Source organism: Argentina silus, assembly GCF_951799395.1.
Source record: "Argentina silus genome assembly, chromosome: 4".
Taxonomy (NCBI): domain Eukaryota; kingdom Metazoa; phylum Chordata; class Actinopteri; order Argentiniformes; family Argentinidae; genus Argentina; species Argentina silus.
Genome location: NC_139658.1, coordinates 5127745 through 5147327, shown reverse-complemented (window position 1 = coordinate 5147327; position 19583 = coordinate 5127745). Strand labels below are relative to the sequence as shown.

Here is a 19583-nt window from a genome sequence, read left to right as displayed (position 1 = left end):
ATGTCATCTTCTAGAACAGGGGTGGCCAACCAGTCTGAGACTATGAGCCAAAAAAATTGCCATGGCTACTGCAAAGAGCCACATAGTGCGCACGCACGCACGCACGCACACGCGCACACACACACACACACACACACACACACACACACACACACACACACACACACACACACACACACACACACACACACACACACACACACACACCTTGCAATTAAATAACTTTTTCATAATTATAATGTTTCCCCCCCGCCAAACAATTCAGACATGTCATGCAAAGACCTCACCAGCAAAATCATGAACCCGCGCTGAAGCACTTTTTTTTTCAATTTCAAGGTATGTGATTGGTTCGCTAGTTCAGTGGATTGGTTCCGCTGCTACAGCAATAAGTTAACTCAACTAATTCACACATTCGGCAGTAGGATGCAGATTTAAACGTATAACTCCCAAATTAAAATGAGTAAAAATATGACAAATACAAGTTAATGTAAGATGTAATGTGTATTCCATTTTTTATTTTTATTTTATTATTATTTATGTTTTTAAATAGAAAATCATTTTTAAAAAGAAGAGCCGCACATTAATGAGCAAAGAGCCGCATGCGGCTCGCGAGCCGCGTGTTGGCCACCCCTGTTCTAGAAGATCCATTATTTGATGGACACTTTGAAGAGGGGATTCATGTAATCTTCATACTTTAGTAAAAGCTGACAATCCTTTACAGTGTATGAGACACAAAGAAGAGCAAAAGCATAAAAGATCCTGATAACATATTGTTCATTCATCATGCATGATCAAAAGATAAGATACTGTGAAAATATGTAAAGTGTTATTTAAGCAACATTTTATTTAACATAATATTTCTCTGAATAGCTTTTATATCATAGATGATATGTAATACAAATTCTATGTTTGCATCCTCCTAAATTGTCTATAAGGGCTTTATGAAAACATTGTGCTCACCCGAACAGATGGACAGTGATATATAGCCCATGGAACTGCTCAGGATGGTAGGTGAGAACATGGCATGTTGAGAGTCTGTGGGAAAGGCACAGTAATACTCTAGTATGACTCTCTGAGCTAAAGAGACCCCTGGAGTAAGGTAGTGTAGTCATCCTGTCCCAGGGTTTATTAGCAATCCCCAAAGGAGATGTGGGCATGCCCAGCAATGCCCCAAGAAGAGGAATGTCATAGGGCCAGCAGGCTGATGAGTCAGTCAGAGGAGAATCTGGGAATACAGTTCTTGCTGGATCCTCAGGAGTCTGCAGGGAAGGGGTTCCTATACATCACAAATATAAAGTGACATTAAGTGAATTATTGTCTTATATTTTAGATTTTATTTAGGACACCAGTGAATGAATTAACATAATTAGATGTTACTATGGGCCAGTCCCCTTTTCTGTCTCCTCTGCCATGCTCATGATCTTTTCACACACCAATCCATCTTTCATACTGGTCATATTAAAGGATTGTTGAATATTTTGGTGAGTCAATGATGAAATGAATGTGGTTGTTAGTTTATTACATCTGGTGATTGGCTGAATTGATTAAATGTAAGACATTGGATCCACAAAGAATCAAGCCAGAGCAGATCTTATTTTTCACATTGCAAATATCAGCACAATGTTTTATTAAAGTGAGTAGAAGATCATTCAAATAAATACTATTCATCTTCAACAAATTCTGGATGAACTGATTATTTTGAGTTCATGAACAATTAAACTTGGACTGCAATGACTGAATACTGAATGCTGAATACAAATGTGAAAGTGCTGTCTGAAGGTAGTTCAGAGAGGTAACAATGTTCTTAACTGAATTAGCAGTCTCTTTAGTCTCACCTAGCCATACTGTACGTCTTCCAGCATTTTGAAATACTGTTGCACTGGAACGTTTAGCACTAATGTTGCATTTGTGCTGTATGTTCTACACAACAAAGTAAAAAGTAAAAACAAAGTACTGGGATATTCAAGAAATCCGTACATTCATATATGCACCGCTTTCTGCACTGTAACCTGTGGAAGGTACACTATGTGTTTCTAAAGATATGGCTGTGAAGAGAAGAGGGTTTTTTTAAATGCATGTTTTTAGATTATAAATAATACTCCTGGCATTGATTTATGGTATCAAGCCCTCTCTGTGGTCTGTCCACCTGCAGATGCCCCAGAAAAGCTCCCTAGGTTTTGCTCTCCTACATGAAGCTTTAGGTAGGCATGTAACCTTCAATTAATCACAGAGTTACCAGGATAGGTCTGGCTTTGAAAAATGTTTATTACCCCTCATACAACACTGTTTCAAATGAAATACGGTGTGTTCCATTTTTGTTTCCATTTGAGAATCACCGTGAGAATCTCCTGATTATTGAGAGTAATACTGTACCAGGGGAGGCCGGTGGAGGTAGAAATCAGAGGATGGGCTCATTGTAATGCATGGAATGGAATGAGGAATGGTATCAAACACACATGGTATCGGCACCATTCCTCATTCCATCCCATGCATTACAATGAGCCCGTCCTCCGATTCCTACCACCAGCAGCCTCCACTGTACTGTACATCCTACCTTAGAAGTATGCTTGCAATTCAGCGGATTCAACTTTCAGGAATTCAAAGTTTTCTAGGGATGTAGAGAAGGTCATCATTAAGCTAATTGCACAGATATATGGATATGGATGATCCATGTATATGGATGAACGGTAAATAATGTATCAAAACGTACCCCCTACTTCTAGTTTGGCCTCAACTATTTCAACAACATTTATCAAAGCCTTGAACTGCGCTGATGCCATAGCATTTAGACGACCACAATTGGATTCACATAATAGCCACTGTGCATTTTCCTCCCTCTCTCTACAGGTCATAAATATAACTATGGCCCTTCGAAGCACCATATACTGTAGGAATACACACTTCAGCTTAATGTGGTGGGTGATTCAGGGCAGTCACGAAGGCTCTCCTGTAAGGTGATGGATAGCTGACCATGGTTGTATAGTGCTTTCCATGTTGAGAAATTACATAGGACTAATATCAATTTCACAGCCTTTTGGCAACAAATTCCAGCAGGGGGTTAGGGAAAAGGTGAAAGCTTATACACAAATGCATTTATGCATCTATCTTGTATATCTGGCAAACCTCACATTATGCTTTGAGGCACAGCCCTGTCAAATGCTAATGCATAAAACATAAGTATTACAGATAGTATTACAGATACATTTGACCTCTTCTGCAAAAACTTGATGAAGGCCTGAAAGTGGGTCAAATGTGATGAACCCTTGGAGAATGGGGAATGTCTGTTTTCAGCTGGTGAGAGCTTTAAAGGTGATTAATTACTGAGACAGTATAGTGCCCTTGCCCACAGATGTCCAGGGAGCCTGGGTTTGCAGTAGACATTTAGCTGATGGGTTTAATTGCTCAGTGTACAATGTACATAATGTAGACCTAAGTGTGGCAAAATTCAGCCCCGGTAACAAGGACTCCTAACAACAACAACAACAACAACAACATTACTCATATGAAATACTCATGGGGGATGATGCAAGTAGAGTGAAAGCCTTCACATGTATTTTGATGATGTGAGAGACATGATCAACTTCATATACTGTAGTACTGTACATTCTGTTTATCTCTGCTACAGATCAATTTTATGGGCCACCATACACATTTGTATTCTGCCTTCTGGCAGCCTCACACAGTCTGCCAGAAGGCATAACCAACAAAGTGTTGCACTTCAGGAGTCTCATCATATGCCTGGCTTTGTAGTCTCACCTACAGTAGGCATCAATGGCATACATGTTACACAAGTGGGGTAGGATTCTGACTGCAGGGATAAGATTTACTACACATGTCAGAGACCTGATCACAGCATACAGTACATGCACCAGGGGTTCAGGCGCTGAAGTTGTTAAGGAGTTATTAATATTAAGACTGTGACTGACAGTTCTTTACTCTTTAATCTTGAATGAATAATATTTTTTCGGTACTGTTCCCTGATTACAGTTGTGGGCAGCATAATCCCTTTATATAATTCAATTGGTTTTTTTTATCTTGAGAGTGCTGTAGAAACTCACATCAGGCACAGTAAATATAGTGCACAAGGTTTTCTCTAGGAAGCGCTTGCTTTGCCAGGGTGTTCTAGACTGTAATTTGAAAGGGAAGAAAAGGTCAATGGGGAATTGAGGTCTGCTGTCTGTGGCCAGTAGGCCTGCAGTGGCAGACAGGGGATTACTCACTCTTGTCTCCTCTGCTCTTCTCTCCGGCTGGGCTTAAACGAGTAGCTACTCCAGGGGAGAGGAGGAGAACACAAAGGGAACCCTGGCTCCTCGTCCCCTATGGCTGAGTGTGGATACAGTCAGAAGCCCATGGCCTCGCCATGGACACTATGCATTGAGTGGTTATTATGGGTTACAGTAGTGCATGAAGTGGGACACCTCAAGGACTGTGAATATGTACAGTACTGAATGATGAGGGATGACATACTGTATGTCTGTTTTTATACCTCTCTATCAGGCTGTTTATGGTTGTCTGTGTAACCTGTAAGGGATTAACCCAAAAAGAAACGGAAAGGTGAAAAATGCTACACTATATTACACTGAACGAAAAGTGACAATCTACATGCACAAATAAACTTCCAGAGGGCAGAGGGCCATGCCTGCATATCCTACTGCATGACTCACAGCTGCCTCTGTGGCTGACTATTTTGACAAACAGCAGGTAACCTGGGAGAAAAGTGCAGCAAGACATTGTGCCGACAGAATTAATGCTGGGATGATAGGAACTGTGATTTCACAGAGGTAGAAAGCTAATGCGATTCAGTGGCATGCACCACTCAGCAGATGGGGAAGAAACCCAGCTGCTCTCTGAGTCTTACAGGGGTTGCAAGATGGTTCCAAAGTGAGCCACAGACACGACCGTGCATTTTGCAGTCTTGTTATTTTTGTTTATGAGAGTTTTGTTGGTCTGATGAGTAAAAAAAACAAAACATATAAACCGCCAGACTTCAGACAAAACAGTTTTGAGCGTATTTATCTTTGTTGATAATCTTCTGGTTAGTATGACCTAGTTTTAGCTACTGTATTGTGGGCTCAGAAACCTTCCTTGGGATCTGTGCTCTTACTTAAGAACAGAAAAAAAGTGAATGGGAGATTTGTGCAACTATTCAAGGTTGAAGTATACAGATCTTTAGGTAACACATTAAGGTCACATTTGTAAAGGGTTTATAAATGGTTTATAATTAGTTAATAAATCACTTAAAATCTGTTTATTATTAAATTATAAACCATTTACATTGACCATTGACAGTTATAAGTCATTCGTTTAGACTGATCAATATTCACTTGGTGCTTGCCAAATAGGGAGCTTGCAATAAGGAGCGAGTTATTAATGTACTCTATCTATGCCTCTATCCTACAGTTACCATCATGACTACCCTCATCAGATATGGTTGAAACTGAGACCCTCCACTTTGATTCATTTCTGGTATGGCAAAGACCTCATTGGACAACAGCAATAGCAGACCAGTTCTCCAAGCCTCTCTGGGTACACTTTTATAATAATGGAAAACATTTTGAAATTTGATTAATTAACAACAACAAGAATATGTCAAGATAATTGTCTAATACTGTAATAATGTCTCTATAAAATGTCTCTATAGTCCAGTGAGTGCCCTATGTCTAAATGTTACAATGGTATAATGAAAGAGATATAATGCACAGGCAACGCTGAGCTAAAAATCATAGTCTGAAGCAATGATGGTCAAGGTCTGTAGGTTTGGGTTTAATGGCTGCTACTGGGACACAATATACAGGTCACTGTCTGTTACAGCAGGTTATCTGGTTAAAATTCAGCATGACTAGTATTTAAACTGTTTACAGGGCAGTACTCTTATTTTGAAGAGAAAAATAACTATTTTGAAGGCCAGTAGCCTTGGTGCAGTTTCTTATTGGGTTATGTTTTGTTAAAAGTGAATGCCATCTCTGTCATTACTATAGTATAGACATGCATGAATAAACAATTGGTGTGAATAATTCATTTATGGCTACTAATTATGAATCATGCATTATTGGATCACTTTACTTGATGTCCCCTAGAAAACATGCATTACTGTTCATAATCGCTTATGAAAGGTAAGGCTACTTCACTTGGAGTGCCTTATTTAAGATGGTATACTGTAGGTGCACATTAATTATGCTTAGTTACAAATGTTAATAAATGTTGGTAAGTCATTCATCAATGATCACCGGTGTTACACTTTACATTAAGGTGACATTTTATCAGTTACAAATGTTGATAACTCATTAATAAATGTTGATAACTCATTAATAAATGGTTATTGATGTGACATTTCATCAGTTGTACATGTTGGTACCTCTTATATGGCCAGCGGTTTTCTCCATAAGTACACACAATAGAACAGTACTCAGATGACTTAATTATCAATGTGATCTATTCATTGATATACCCAAACCAGCTCAGAGTACTAACCACACATAACCACATATAATGTGGTGCAGTAGCCTGGAGTTACATATACTACAGAATATCTGTGGGTCTGTGGGTTACATATAGAATAGACTGTTGTCGCAGAAAGGTCATGTTAATTCTATTTTTTAAGATTTGTGATTAATGGTTCTCCAACATATTGATTTTCTGTGACCTTTACTCCCTCTATTTCATGAGGACATAACAAATGAAACAGTCAGGACTGGTCTATTAATTCAGCACAATAACTGTGACATAAATCATTGCATTTTCTCTGGAAATAAATATGTGTGCATCATAGTGCTGTCACTGGTGGCTTTTCTGTACTGTAGCTCTTTTACTCTACCTTGATATGCCTTGTGGAATTTAGATGTGAAACATCTCAAATTAAATGAGATAAGGAAATACGACAGCAGAGAGACCATTGAAAGATGCAGCTTGTACTGTATTGATCTGTGTTTGTATCATACATGTTGTTGTTCATGAATGTAGAAGTACTGTAAGGTTTAAGATAATTATTTCAGAGAACCTGTGAATGCTGTTTCAGAGAGCGCTGTGGAGCCTTTAAACCATCCTTAACAGCAGGCACATTTCCAGAAGTTTATTCCACGTTTCGCACGGTGCATGTACAGAAAAACAAAATAATGGGGAAACCTTTGAACTCTGAACATGTCCTCTTTCATATTACAATCTTTATGATGGGTCTGAGAGCACAATACCTTCGGAACATACAGTACAGTACAATATGTCTATGCTGAAATCTATTAGCCATTTTCACATGCCAGCAGTCCAGGAGTTTAATGGGTTTTAATTGATCTTGTGTGTCAAACATTTGGAACAAGGCTTTGTCTCTCCAAAAGTCTTTGGTAATGATAGATATTATTAAATGTTTAGCTGTGGACAACTGGGAGAGCAGGTTTATTACCTGCAAATCTAAATTGCCCATCTTTCAACTGCCCCATAGCAGACCATGAACCATGAAAGTCTGTCAAGGTTGTAGCACAGAGAAAAGTCTGCATTGAAATGTTCTTATAAGGAACACGAATAATTCACATAATATAGCACACATTAACTGTTGAACAAAACAATTAATAAAAAAGCCCTATTATTTAAGCCCTGCCTTCTTTTGAAATGCAACATTTCTGCGTTGTGTCATTGTCACTGTGTTTATTAGGATATCAAAAAGAATCCTTTTTAATTAGGTACTGTGGGAGAGCTGTACATCCAGAAGATGGGCTATATTGCTTATTGCTTATTTATGTGTTTGCAAACATTTGATTAAACCACAAGGTGGTCTCAATTATTTGTAGATGTGGAACAAAGGAGACACATGGCAAGCCAAATCTGCCCACTCAAGCCTCTGACTCTGCAGGGAATGTGTTTGTTGAGGACATCCTTTCATGCCATAAACTTTGACGTCCCTGTTCCTATTTTCTCAGTATTCAGTCTTTTCATCACTATGAATAGGTTCACAAAGACAAATACACAAAACCCATTGTCTCCATTGTTTTGCGAGGACTAAGATTTGGTGAGTTTTGCAATCCTCAAGTAGGTTGTGTTTTTGCTTTTACTTTTGAAAGCATATGCAACACCGTAGACATATTTTCAAGATGGCAGAGTGCTGTAGTGCATGTCACAGAATATATCAGAGAAACAGCTTAGATGACATACTCAGAGGGTTTGTAGTATTTAGGGTTGAGAATGTACAGGCATGTCTAGTATGCTTCCATTCATGACCTTTAGGATTACCAGTTCTATAGGCGTTTTCATCTTCTAAAGGAAATGATGAAATTGACACTCCTCAAACTATCACTACATCAAACTATACACCTCGATTGTAAAAAGTCAGTGAGACACATATTCACTGTGAAATTTAAAGAAAATTCATCCGGAGACTAGAGGTTTGCTATTCTTCCATTCAAAATCAGTGGGGGGGAAAGGAGAACAATTGTTGACATGTCTATCAAGAACAGTATAAGCAACAACCATGGCTTTACACTCAAACTGTCTCCTCATAAGGATGATTATATATAGATTATAATATAATATATATTCCTGCAAAAGGAAAGGTTGACAATTTAAGCAATAACCAGCAATGGCTTGATACTGATTGGGGTAGGCAGCATCATTAGAACAAAACACAGCCCAGCATGAGACCCTCACAAAGCATATACAACAAACCAGCATGCAGAGCTCGTACACCCAGAACATGTTTGATCATACGTCTATCATTAATTTGTAATTTTCAAAGGAAGTCAAAAGAAACTCAAGAAGGGAAGCGCAAAGGATTGAGAGATGACAAGCCCTGAATGTTTTAGTGCAGTCTCCAGATTCTACATGCAACATTTAGCATCCTTGTGTTTGAAGACATCTTGGGGAATCAAATGTCTTGTATTAATTAGTGCAACCTACTTGCTCCACCTATTGGTGGCATGTTAGATGCCACAAATACACACTACACTCATCTGATAACAAACATGATGGGATTTTTTTTTGCTGTCCATAACAATGAACTTCATCTTCAGCATACAAATTAATAAAAGATCAGTGAATCTGTTGAACCACACATGCACAATGTTTTGAACTAGATCTTCTTGTGATAATGAGAATTGACCAAAAATGATAATGATTTCACATAGATTTGGCAGAGTATGCAACAAAAGTAATGTACCTTTGGGTGGTGAAGCATACTCTTTCTCACAATTGCTCATGTTCATGGTAACAACGCTTATTGACTTTGAACACTTAGCCTACATTCCTGTGAACAATGCCCAAGTCATTGATTGCCAAGCCTTAAGTTTGCCTTTGTGGGAGGTACATGTTATTTGCTCTGCCTACAGCCCTTTTCGGTCCCGTGTTTACTGATATTGATTCTTCTAACAAAAGCTCTTCTCTGTTCCTTGATCTACTTTACACAAGCCTTTCTAGTTGCCTATTGTTGAGAAACAAGATTCTCTGGTCTGATGAAACCAAGATTGAACTCTTTGGCCTGAATGCCAAGCTGGAGAAAACCAGGCACCGCTCATCACCTAGCCAATACCATCCCTAAAGTGAAGCATGGTGATGCCAGCACCTTCCAACAGGACAACGACCCTAAGCACACAGCCAAGACAATGCAGGAGTGGCTTCGTGACAAGTCTCTGAATGTCCTTGAGTGGCCCAGCCAGAGCCCGGACTTGAAGAGACCTGAAAATAGCTGTGCACCAACGCTTCCCATCCAACCTGACAGAGCTTGAGAGGATTCGCAGAGAAGAATGGGAGAAACTCCCCAAATACAGGTGTGCCAAGTTTGTAGCATCATACCCAAGAAGACTTGAGGCTGTAATCGCTGCCAAAGGTGCTTCAACAAAGTATTAAGTAAAGGGTCTGAATACTTAAATGTACGTAAATGTGATATTTCAGTTTTTTATTTTTAATAAATTATCAAACATTTCTAAAAACCTGTTTTGGCTTTGTCATTATGGGGCATTGTGTGTAGATTGATGAGGGGAAACAAATAATGCACTGTAGCTGCGCAACCTTTTTTTTCTCAGGTGCGTTAGCTTTTATTCCACCTTCATATTGAAGATGAAATGCTCCTATTCTGGTGTGTGGAGGTCCTTTGATACATCCACCATTCCATCACTAGGGGGGGGGGGTCATTGTGGTGGTCAGGAGAGAGCCCGTCCTGTGATTTGTTGCATCTGTATGTGCACATGAAAGGCTGGTTTCCTGGACACAGATTAAGTCTAGTCCAAGACTAAAACACATTTCCAATAGGGATTCTCCATTGAAAGTACTGTTTAAACAAGAACGAGGCTTAATCAATGTCTGCGAAACTGCCCCGAGGTGTTTGAGTCTAAGAGCTGATCAGGTATAAAGCGTTGTAAGCGTTGTTTTGTACAAAGTAGCTCAAATAATTATTTCAAATTCATGCAAACTGTGTTGAGCTGATATTGGAAGCAACTCCAATGTATAAACAATTGTATTAAAGTACAGTGTGTGCACAAACATGACACCACGGGTTGCCTGGGGCAACGAAAAATGAAGGTCAGACAGGCAAAAGAAAATCTTGTATGCAACAATTTCCCTCCTAGGCAACCAGAGAATTACATGTCAAGCTGAATTATAGATAATTAATTTGGAGAAGTGTGTCATGCCAACGCCATGACCAAATTTGTTAATTTGTTCAACTGTTACAATAGATAAAATGAACAGGGATTGCATGTTGGGCCTACAGTACATAAAGCTAAATGAAAACAGGAATTCTATAGTAGCCCACTCTGAAACTAAAAGCTAAAACTGTTCTTTGCCAATGTAGTAGAACAAGCTCTAAGCAACCCTGGTTGATACAGAATAGATGATGACACACTTGTAACCCATAACAATGAGGATACACCTTTTATATTCATCAATCTGCCATATCATACTCTCAAAAGTTCACAACAACAAAATGTCATGGCAACCTGAAGCAGTCAGCCAACAGAGACATTTCATGTATAAAATGTAACTTTTCATGTCCTGTTGCGAGAAATGCTGATCTGACCTCCTTTTGCTATTCCACAAGGCTATACTTTTGACCTCAAATAGAAACAGAAGCTGGATTAATCAGAGAGGCTCATTTCTCATCTCATTACAAAGCCCCCTCTCACATTCCCTCACACGCCCTAATTTATCTGACACTTCAAAAGGGCTGCGTCTCTGACCCAGACCTCTGCCCTGTGCTGGTACTGTCTTAAATAGCCAACGATTTGCTTTCACTTTAATTTGACTTGGAACTTGTCTGACATCTAATGGGAAGCACACACTGAGAATTACCATACAAGGGGAATGGGAAGTGTGTCAGATTTTTCAGTGACTGGTTTTAAAGTTCATTTGAGAGTGGGAATGGCTAAGAGGCTAAGTGTCTGTTCTATCACCCTTAAAGTTCCTTTCTCCTTGATATCCCCAGACACATCTGGGTCACATCTGTAAATGGATAAAGACATTAACCCTTAAAGGGACAGAATTAGCTACCAGCCACTATAAAGGCCTGGACAGCCTAAAAGGAAACTTGGCTGTCTTTTCATCTGGCACAATCTTCCCAACAAAACATGTTGTTTTGTTCTCCACATGTGACATGGGTGGGCCATTGGTTCAATGTGTATGGTCCATTATTAGTTTGTCCAGTCTTATGTCTCCAGAGTTATGGATGAAATTATGAACACTACTCAAAAGGAATATTAATGACATATTACATTTACATTACATTTACATTTATGGCATTTAGCACATTACATGGGTGTCTTACATGGGACTCACCACAACCTTTCTCTTATAATATCTCTGTAATGTATTAATTAAATAGTGAGAAAGATATATCACATTTGATAGGGCTCCTTTTAATCCTTCTATATTACTTCAATGTATTCATTACACTTTTATAATGATATGTGTAGCTGTTTATGACACATTTATGTTGTGATCATAGATGTATAATGTACTGTATGCATTATGGATATTAGTTAAAGGTACAATACGTCATAATACTATTTAGAAAGCGTAGGTAAGTTACCGTAAGCATGCAGTCAAAACATCTATTCCCAATGACTCCACAGGTGTCTTGTCAAAAACACTTAGGTCCCCTGCCTGTAGAGTAAATTAATTCTGCACAGCCACTGAGCTGAACTCCTGGTTATAATTACCAAACCCTGAGATATTCTATGACACTCTAGCACAGGTGGCTTTATTTAGAGATGAGAATCTGTTTCACTAAGGTACCAAATTCATTAGTAAATGACCTCCTTTTATTCTACAGTAGCCTACATCTAGTAAACCCAAGGTCCCTCTTATTCTGATTGACTGGTTTTGGACTTTAATTTTTGAGCCCTGGAAATCTCTCAATAAGTGGACTGTGTTTTCTCTATTGGTACTATTCAGAGATACCTAGGGATCAATAGTAATACAAATAAATACAGTATGTACTGTATCTCCCATGTATTTGCTTCATGCATATGCACACTCTACATATGCAGAGTGACTATATTCATTAGTGTTTCATTGAAAAGTGTTTTATAAAATGAACAAAATAGATTTCTTCCATATTCAGTATTTCCTGTCATTTGCAGTGCTGAATAACATCCTGCAGTGGGGAGGCTGCAAGCTGCAAATGGAGCTACTTACCAGAGGGCAGGAGGCACTGTATGAAAACAAAGTGAGGAGGAAAGATAATTATGAGTCAGGGGCTGTCACAGCTTCTGTAACATAAGTGGGAGGCTGCATAGCAAATGAAAAGGAACATCTCTGTCATGAGGGGGAAAGTTGATTAATTTCTCGATGGAGAGACCACCTCCAAATTAAGTCAACTTTCCTATCTGCACTGAAGACAAGGTTTGCATCTTTGACAGAGAATAATTTACAGTTTATTAGCAGTTCGATCTAAACGAAGACATAACTGAAAGACAGATTTCTACAAATGCCCATGCAGCAGCAAGCCAGGGTGAAAGTGGTGCTGAATCTACTGCCCTCATTCTCTGGTTCTCTCTGAGGTCTCAGGCTTTCAGATTAATGAACAAAACACCCACAGAGACACCCCTGAGAAGCCACACCAATCTATGTAGATTACTGTGAATTAAGAGTAGAAAAATGAATACACCAGTCTCCTCGGATTACTGTTGAGCCTTGTGATGTCTTTATCATGACCTTTCTGATAATGGATGGTGTCAGAAGAAAGCTTTTACTTTTCACAGAGAATCCTCAAATCAATACTGGAGCTGTCAATCATTAGAGACTGACGGTTTTACCATGTTCCATAGCAGTAATTGAACTTGTGTTGTTAAACCAAGCAGATTGGTGAGTTTTGCTCAGAGACAAACAGGGATAAGGAGCAGGGCAGGGGCGATTGATGAGTGTGTCTGGGGGAAGTAATCAGAGTGATCTGGTGCTGTGGCAAGGATCTCAGAATTGGCCTGGCCTACAAATCACCTGATAGAAATACATGGTCTTTTTCATCTCTATAAAAAGAACAGTGAACTCTGTTTCAGGTAAGAGCTTCAAACACTTAGTGGATTGGGCAGCCAAAGCTAGAGTGTGAAAAATGGACTGTGCTACACTTTATAAGTCACAAGTGCTAATACATTCCTACCTATTTTGGGCCTCTATTTTATCCCAAGCAAGTTGAAAACCTGCCGTTTTAGGATTTCTTTGGGACATGGTTGTCCCTAGCTAAGACCCTCAATTTCTGCTGGGGAGGAGGTCAGGCTCACAATCTAATTGCAGCAACTGCTCAATGTGCAAATATCTAAGGAATCACAAGCTTGTGATCAAGTGAAACACATCTTGAATATAAACCCATTTGTATGACCTGATCATCTTCCGGTCACTCCCTGCAGATTGTTTTTCACAAAACTCATTCCACTCAGTAACCTCCCTGACCCCTCTCTTCTCTTCCACTCCCCAGCAAGGTGCTGTGTACAAACTGAAACAATCAGCATTATTTTGCCCTTGTTGTTGGTAATATACTGTGCAGTGATCTGACTCAACATCCTGTGCTTATTGGTTGATATGTAGTAGTGGCTGCCACAGCCTGCTGGTCTCTGCCATACGCTGCTCTAGCAATTATTACAAACATTCAGACATAAAAACCAATATTTTAACATACAGACAGTGAAATCATCATTCTTTGGTAAATAGCAAATCATAGAAATCATAGAGTTGACAACTCAATTAAAAACACTTTAAAGGTGCACATATAGCTTTTTCCCCTTCAAAATGTAACTAAATAACCATGCTGAATCATTACTTGTGATGCATTGGCCTGTGACGGTGGGTGCACTTGCCAAGAGTGCTGCCTGAATTTCCTTTTCCAAAATGTTCGGGACATTTCTGGGCGTCTACCACTTACTGGGCATGTATCCTGTGACTTGTGTGTGTGTGGCTCATTGGCTACCTGCTCTACTGCCTGGGAGCCCCAAGCATTTGCCAGTGCTGGAAGCCGACCCAAGCAACGGAAGCCTTTGTGTGCAAATAAGTTTGTAACATAAAATCCGATGATTTTTCCTAGTAAATGTCCTTTTTGGCATTACAGACTTTAAGAATTTTGTTTGGGGAATGAGGGGATTTGTTTGAAACTTCGGGTTTAGCAAATGGTTGGCTCATTTCCGTGTTCATGTTTCCTCGAACATTTCCAAACTAAATAATGACTTAGTTATTGACTTAGTAGTTAGCATTGAGCAAGGGAAGGGAGAGAGGAGGAGACACTATTGTGAATTGTCAATGCAATTCTTATTGCAGTGAAAAGAGGGCACAATCCTGCATATAGTGCCGGTACCAAGATTAAACCAAAGCTATTATACTACTATGGCGCACAGTCATCGGATCAGTCTGCAGACTGTGGCTTTTTATGTCATTGAAAGGAAAACGCCTGGATTGGATTATTCAGTAGTATCAGATTGGACAGTGAATTACTGATCTACACAGCCTGTAATGGTATCTTTAGTCTTAATGAATTGTTGAATTGTTTGTAATGCGTAGGCTTTTTCTATTTCTGTCCAGTAACTTGTATAACTGTGAAAGAAGAGAGAAAATACATAGTTATTTTTGGTACTTACCTCTGTGTCCTGTGTGATGTTGATGTGGTCTTGTGATCTGAACCTGTACAACAAGTGACATTTATTACAACTTGTGACATGTACGTACTGTATGTAAAGCTTTGATATTATGAAAAACACCATGCCCTGCCTGTACTATGCAGAGATCACATTGCCCATATGCTCTATCTAGTATAATATAATAATATATGCCATTTAGCTGATGCTTTTAACCAAAGCGACTTACATTGCAGTGAGTGCATACATTTCAGTATATATGGTCCCAGCGGGAATCAAACCCACAACCTAATCGTTGTTAGCGCCATGCTCTACCAACTGAGCCACAGAGGACCACTCTATCTGAGTGGCTGTGTGTTTGGAGGAATGTGTTCTACATGACTGTCAAAGAGTAAGAGTAGTTACAGCCTCAATGTGTCCTCAGAACATAATGGTATCAAAATGGACATGTAAAGACAACTTGCTCTCTTCGTAGAGTAAGAGGTGTGCGTGAGTGTGTGTGTGTGTGTGTGTGTGTGTGTGTGTGTCTGTGTGTGTGTGTGTGTGTGTGTGTGTGTGTGTGTGTGTGTGTGTGTGTGTGTGTGTGTGTGTGTGTGTGTGTGTGTGTGTCTGTGTGTGTGTGTGTGTGTGTGTCTGTGTTTCTGTGTGTGTGTGTGTGTGAGTGTGCATTCATGTGTGTATGATCTCAGGTGACATGGTCTGTCATTCCAACCAGCAACAGGTGAGGGAGTCTGCACTCAATGAGCAACCTGCCATCTCCCCATAATCCCCAACACAACACGGCAAGGCACACTTTTATTAGCTGCTAAGATGTAACCTCCATGCTTGACATGATTTACTCAAGTTAGCAGGATAACTGCAATTACTTCTTTATGATCTCCGCCCCACTGAGTGTGAACAATTCATTAATCAAAGAGAGACACATACTTTGTTCTCATTAGTGCCAAACAGAAATCATTTAATTTGGCTCACGCTACTCTGTAATCCTGAAAGGTCATTTAGGAATTTAATTCAGTGCAGGGTGTGAGGGGGGCTTGCTGAAGCACACTACACTACCTGACGCATGCCTAATGAACACATTTCACGGATACTGCCCAATACTCTTGGAGCTTAATCTAATAACAAAACAATACCCTCCTCAAAGTCAAATTTCATCCCCTGCCTAACACAGGCTATACATTACATATCGCCCTTTTGGAGGACGTCAGGCTTAGGAAAACTATCTTTGCTTACACCTATCTATATACTGTATACAGTATGCATCAATAAATACTGTAAGGCATGAAACTGTGTGTTATTTCTTGATTGTTCGTGTTCATTGATTGTGTGGTAGGCCAGGTGGCAGCAGATGTTTCTCATGTGAAGATTTGAGACATACAGTGTGTTATTACTCACGTTGCACAGCAGCATTGTGTAATGATGTCAGTTTTGAGGCACTCACTCAACATATTACCATATGCCAACCATATGTCCAATATGGTATTTTCAACATAGGAGGATGTTGTTGTGCATCAATTGCTGACACTTGATATACTGTAGGCCCTATGTTAATTTGACTAAATGAACAAGGGTTATTAAACTTCCCTTATGAAAGATTAGCTCTTCCATATTACAATGGCATTCGATTTGGTTTGCTTCAGTGATCAGTCGGAAAGGAAAGTGAGCCTTGTTTACACAAAACAAGGTTTTGCTGAGGCAGATGGTGTTTCTGTATTTACATGTATTTCAATAATAATGATGATGGCAACAGCAAATTAGTGTAAATTGGATTTTGGAGCTGATATGGATCACGGAAATGTCCCTAAATGGAATTTGGTCCCACAAGAGATCAAATATGTAATTTTATGTTTATTCTCTTCATCCATGCATACTAGGCTAGGTCACATACAGAAATCATAACGAAACAGAACCACTCACTTAAGTATTTTGCAGAGTGGGTCTTGTTCGTTATTATTTAATTTAATTTTTGTAGCCTATTTTGCCATGGATGCATGCATGTCTACGGCACAAATGCAGTCAATTGTACAAATCAGGTTTACTTTTTCCAGAGGGTGGCGTGTGGTGGTGGTCTGTGTGGTATGTTTTCCACTGCCATCTCTGCCCATCTTCATTGCGGGTGATGTGGTGCAAGCTCAGGTTTGTGGGAACTTGTGACAAGACTGGGCTATAAACGCTGATCTCAGAGCAGCGTAAGGGCGATGTTGCGGTGAAGCCACGTGTTGCAATGTAGCGTCCTGTCACCATGGAGACACCCTTACCCTACCTGAATAACTAGCGCTACAAGTAGCAACACCCTATCTACAGTAGATTGCATTTTATAGAATATTGCCTTTTTAGTAGACTATTTGTGGAGTAGGCTATATCGATAATGGATGTGGTCGTTACGGTGTTAGTTGTTGTATGATGAAGTGTGGCAATAAGGAACTGTGACAATATAACTGCAGTTAGCTATTTGTTGTGACTTATATGCCATAGAGCAGACTATAGGCCAACTCATGAAATTGACTGAATGATTGGCATACTTGTACTTCCGATTGCATTTGCTTCAAGACTGAAACATGTTTAAGAATGATTATCAGGTAAATCATCAGTTTACACATGACTCCTCCAACAAACGTGCTCAAGCACATGAGCCTTTTTGTTCTTCTTCTAAATAGGCCTAAAACACAATCTCATATTTCTCAAAGGGTGGAGCTGTGGTTGAGATCTTCAGTGCACAGGGAAAAGATCCTGTGGCAAAATGGAAACTTTGTGGAGGGCAAACAGCTATACGTAAAGTGAGTAGCCTTCCTTATACATTTAGGTTAAAATGTTCTTTGACATCGCAGTCAATCTGTTGGAGTAGGTCTAATGACACCCACCCTTTCTATCTAATTGTTTTACCATATATGTTGTGTTTTCTATGAGAGGAACCTAATTATAAGCCTATTTCTTGAAGGAGTTTTCAAAAGAGGTCAAAGGCTTTGTGTACTGTCTGGATGGTAGCAGCCAAACTATTAAAATGCAGATGCCAAAGGATGGAAAATCAGCCCGTAAGTCTCGAACTACACCCTGTTGTAAAGATGTATATCAGGTTTGAGGTCGGCAAACATTTGCACTTTGTAACTGTGTTTAGAAAAGCGCTATACAAATACAGGTATTATTATTGTTATTCTTATTGTTATTATTATTATTATTATTATTATTATTATTATTTGAATAGCCATGGTTATATGGAATAGATGAATAATATTTTAATGAGACAAACTATGAGGTCAGATTCTGCCACTAATGCATGTTGAATAAATGTTTGTTTTCCAGTTGGGCTAGTCCAGAGATTCTTAGTCCTCCAGGTGAATGTTCCTCCAAGTAAAGACTTTTCTACAGAGCTTCTGTAAGTATTATAAGAAGACAAGGTTGTAGTAATATGTTTAGTGTGAGTGGCCATGCACTCAGTGATGGAGCTTTGGGAGGACTGATTACACATGCCTAATCAGATCACTGCCCAAATAACCAGGCCAGTCACTTATACCAGTCACTTATAGGATACTTTCGCCTGTACATGGTAGTAGTTAGTAAGCGTGTGCATGCACGTATCAACGTGCAGATGAGCACATTATGGTGGCCTTGTACTATCGTTACTGCATGCACGTTTTGCTAGGAAATCACAGCTGGGAGTTTAAGTGATTAGTATAAGGTAATCAAATTATTGTTTGGACCTACAGTATGTGATCAAACACAAGCTGTCTCAGCCAAATAATCACTCTGCAGGGTGACAGGTGAGCAAAGGACCCAAAGTCTCTCCTCTATGTAACCAGGAGGTGAAACAAGTACATTTCACAGAAGGAAGGTTTAGCTAGCTACAGGTAGTGTTGCATCACATCAAAAGAACCGTGACCACACATCCTGTAGTCCATTTTGAATACAGTTGCTCTTGTCATTGATAATCTAACTGCACCTCATCTCATTTATTCCCTCCAAAGATGAGTTGACCCTCTGTGTACAGCCACTAATTACACAGAAAAACAGTGAGAGTTTTATTGGACGAAAAATACATTAATTACCTTTTAATACACACAGGCACGCATGCCAGGTCTCTCTCTGTCTCTCTCTCTCCCTCTCTCTCTCTCTCTCTCTCTCTCTCTCCCTCTTCTACTGTGCAAGCTCCACCCAAAGTGTCTCTCCTTTTAATTACTGTAAATTAGTCTTGGATAATGCTGTAATCATTTGTCTAGCCCACAGTGATGGTCTAAACTAAAGCAATGTGTTTGATAGGACCTGACATTAAGTAAGGGAATGAACAGATGAGTGCTATATAAACAAAGTTATTATCATAAATTATATTATTATTATTATTATTATTATTATTTTTATTTTATTTTTTTATTTATTTTTTTATTTTTATTATTATTAAAATCGGGTCCAGGGACAGAAAAAAAGTTTGTGTGACACTACACGATGCACTGAAAACTAAATATGAATCCATAAAAAATGGCCTATGTTAGATTAGATCCAATCAGCAAATTTGAAATGAGGTGCATAAAGTTATAATAAACATCCCCTTACTTTCTT

At 39.2% G+C, this 19583-nt stretch overlaps 2 protein-coding genes across 2 annotated transcripts in view; one reads left to right on the top strand and one right to left on the bottom strand.

Moving 5' to 3' along the window:
- Positions 1-17276, bottom strand: part of ca16b (carbonic anhydrase XVI b) — a gene marked incomplete at its 5' end in the record, with an annotated part of 147930 nt that extends 130654 nt beyond the window's left edge. Inside the window, one exon of the mRNA XM_083667634.1 lies at positions 17072-17276. Coding sequence (XP_083523760.1) covers positions 17072-17276 — 205 coding nt within the window. The remainder of the gene's footprint in view (positions 1-17071) is intronic.
- Positions 17277-17590: 314 nt separating this feature from the next.
- The window catches only part of cfap20dc (CFAP20 domain containing), a gene marked incomplete at its 5' end in the record, with an annotated part of 30846 nt that continues 28853 nt past the window's right edge, over positions 17591-19583 (top strand). Inside the window, 4 exons of the mRNA XM_083667631.1 lie at positions 17591-17611; positions 17720-17809; positions 17971-18064; positions 18333-18405. Coding sequence (XP_083523757.1) covers positions 17591-17611; positions 17720-17809; positions 17971-18064; positions 18333-18405 — 278 coding nt within the window. The remainder of the gene's footprint in view (positions 17612-17719; positions 17810-17970; positions 18065-18332; positions 18406-19583) is intronic.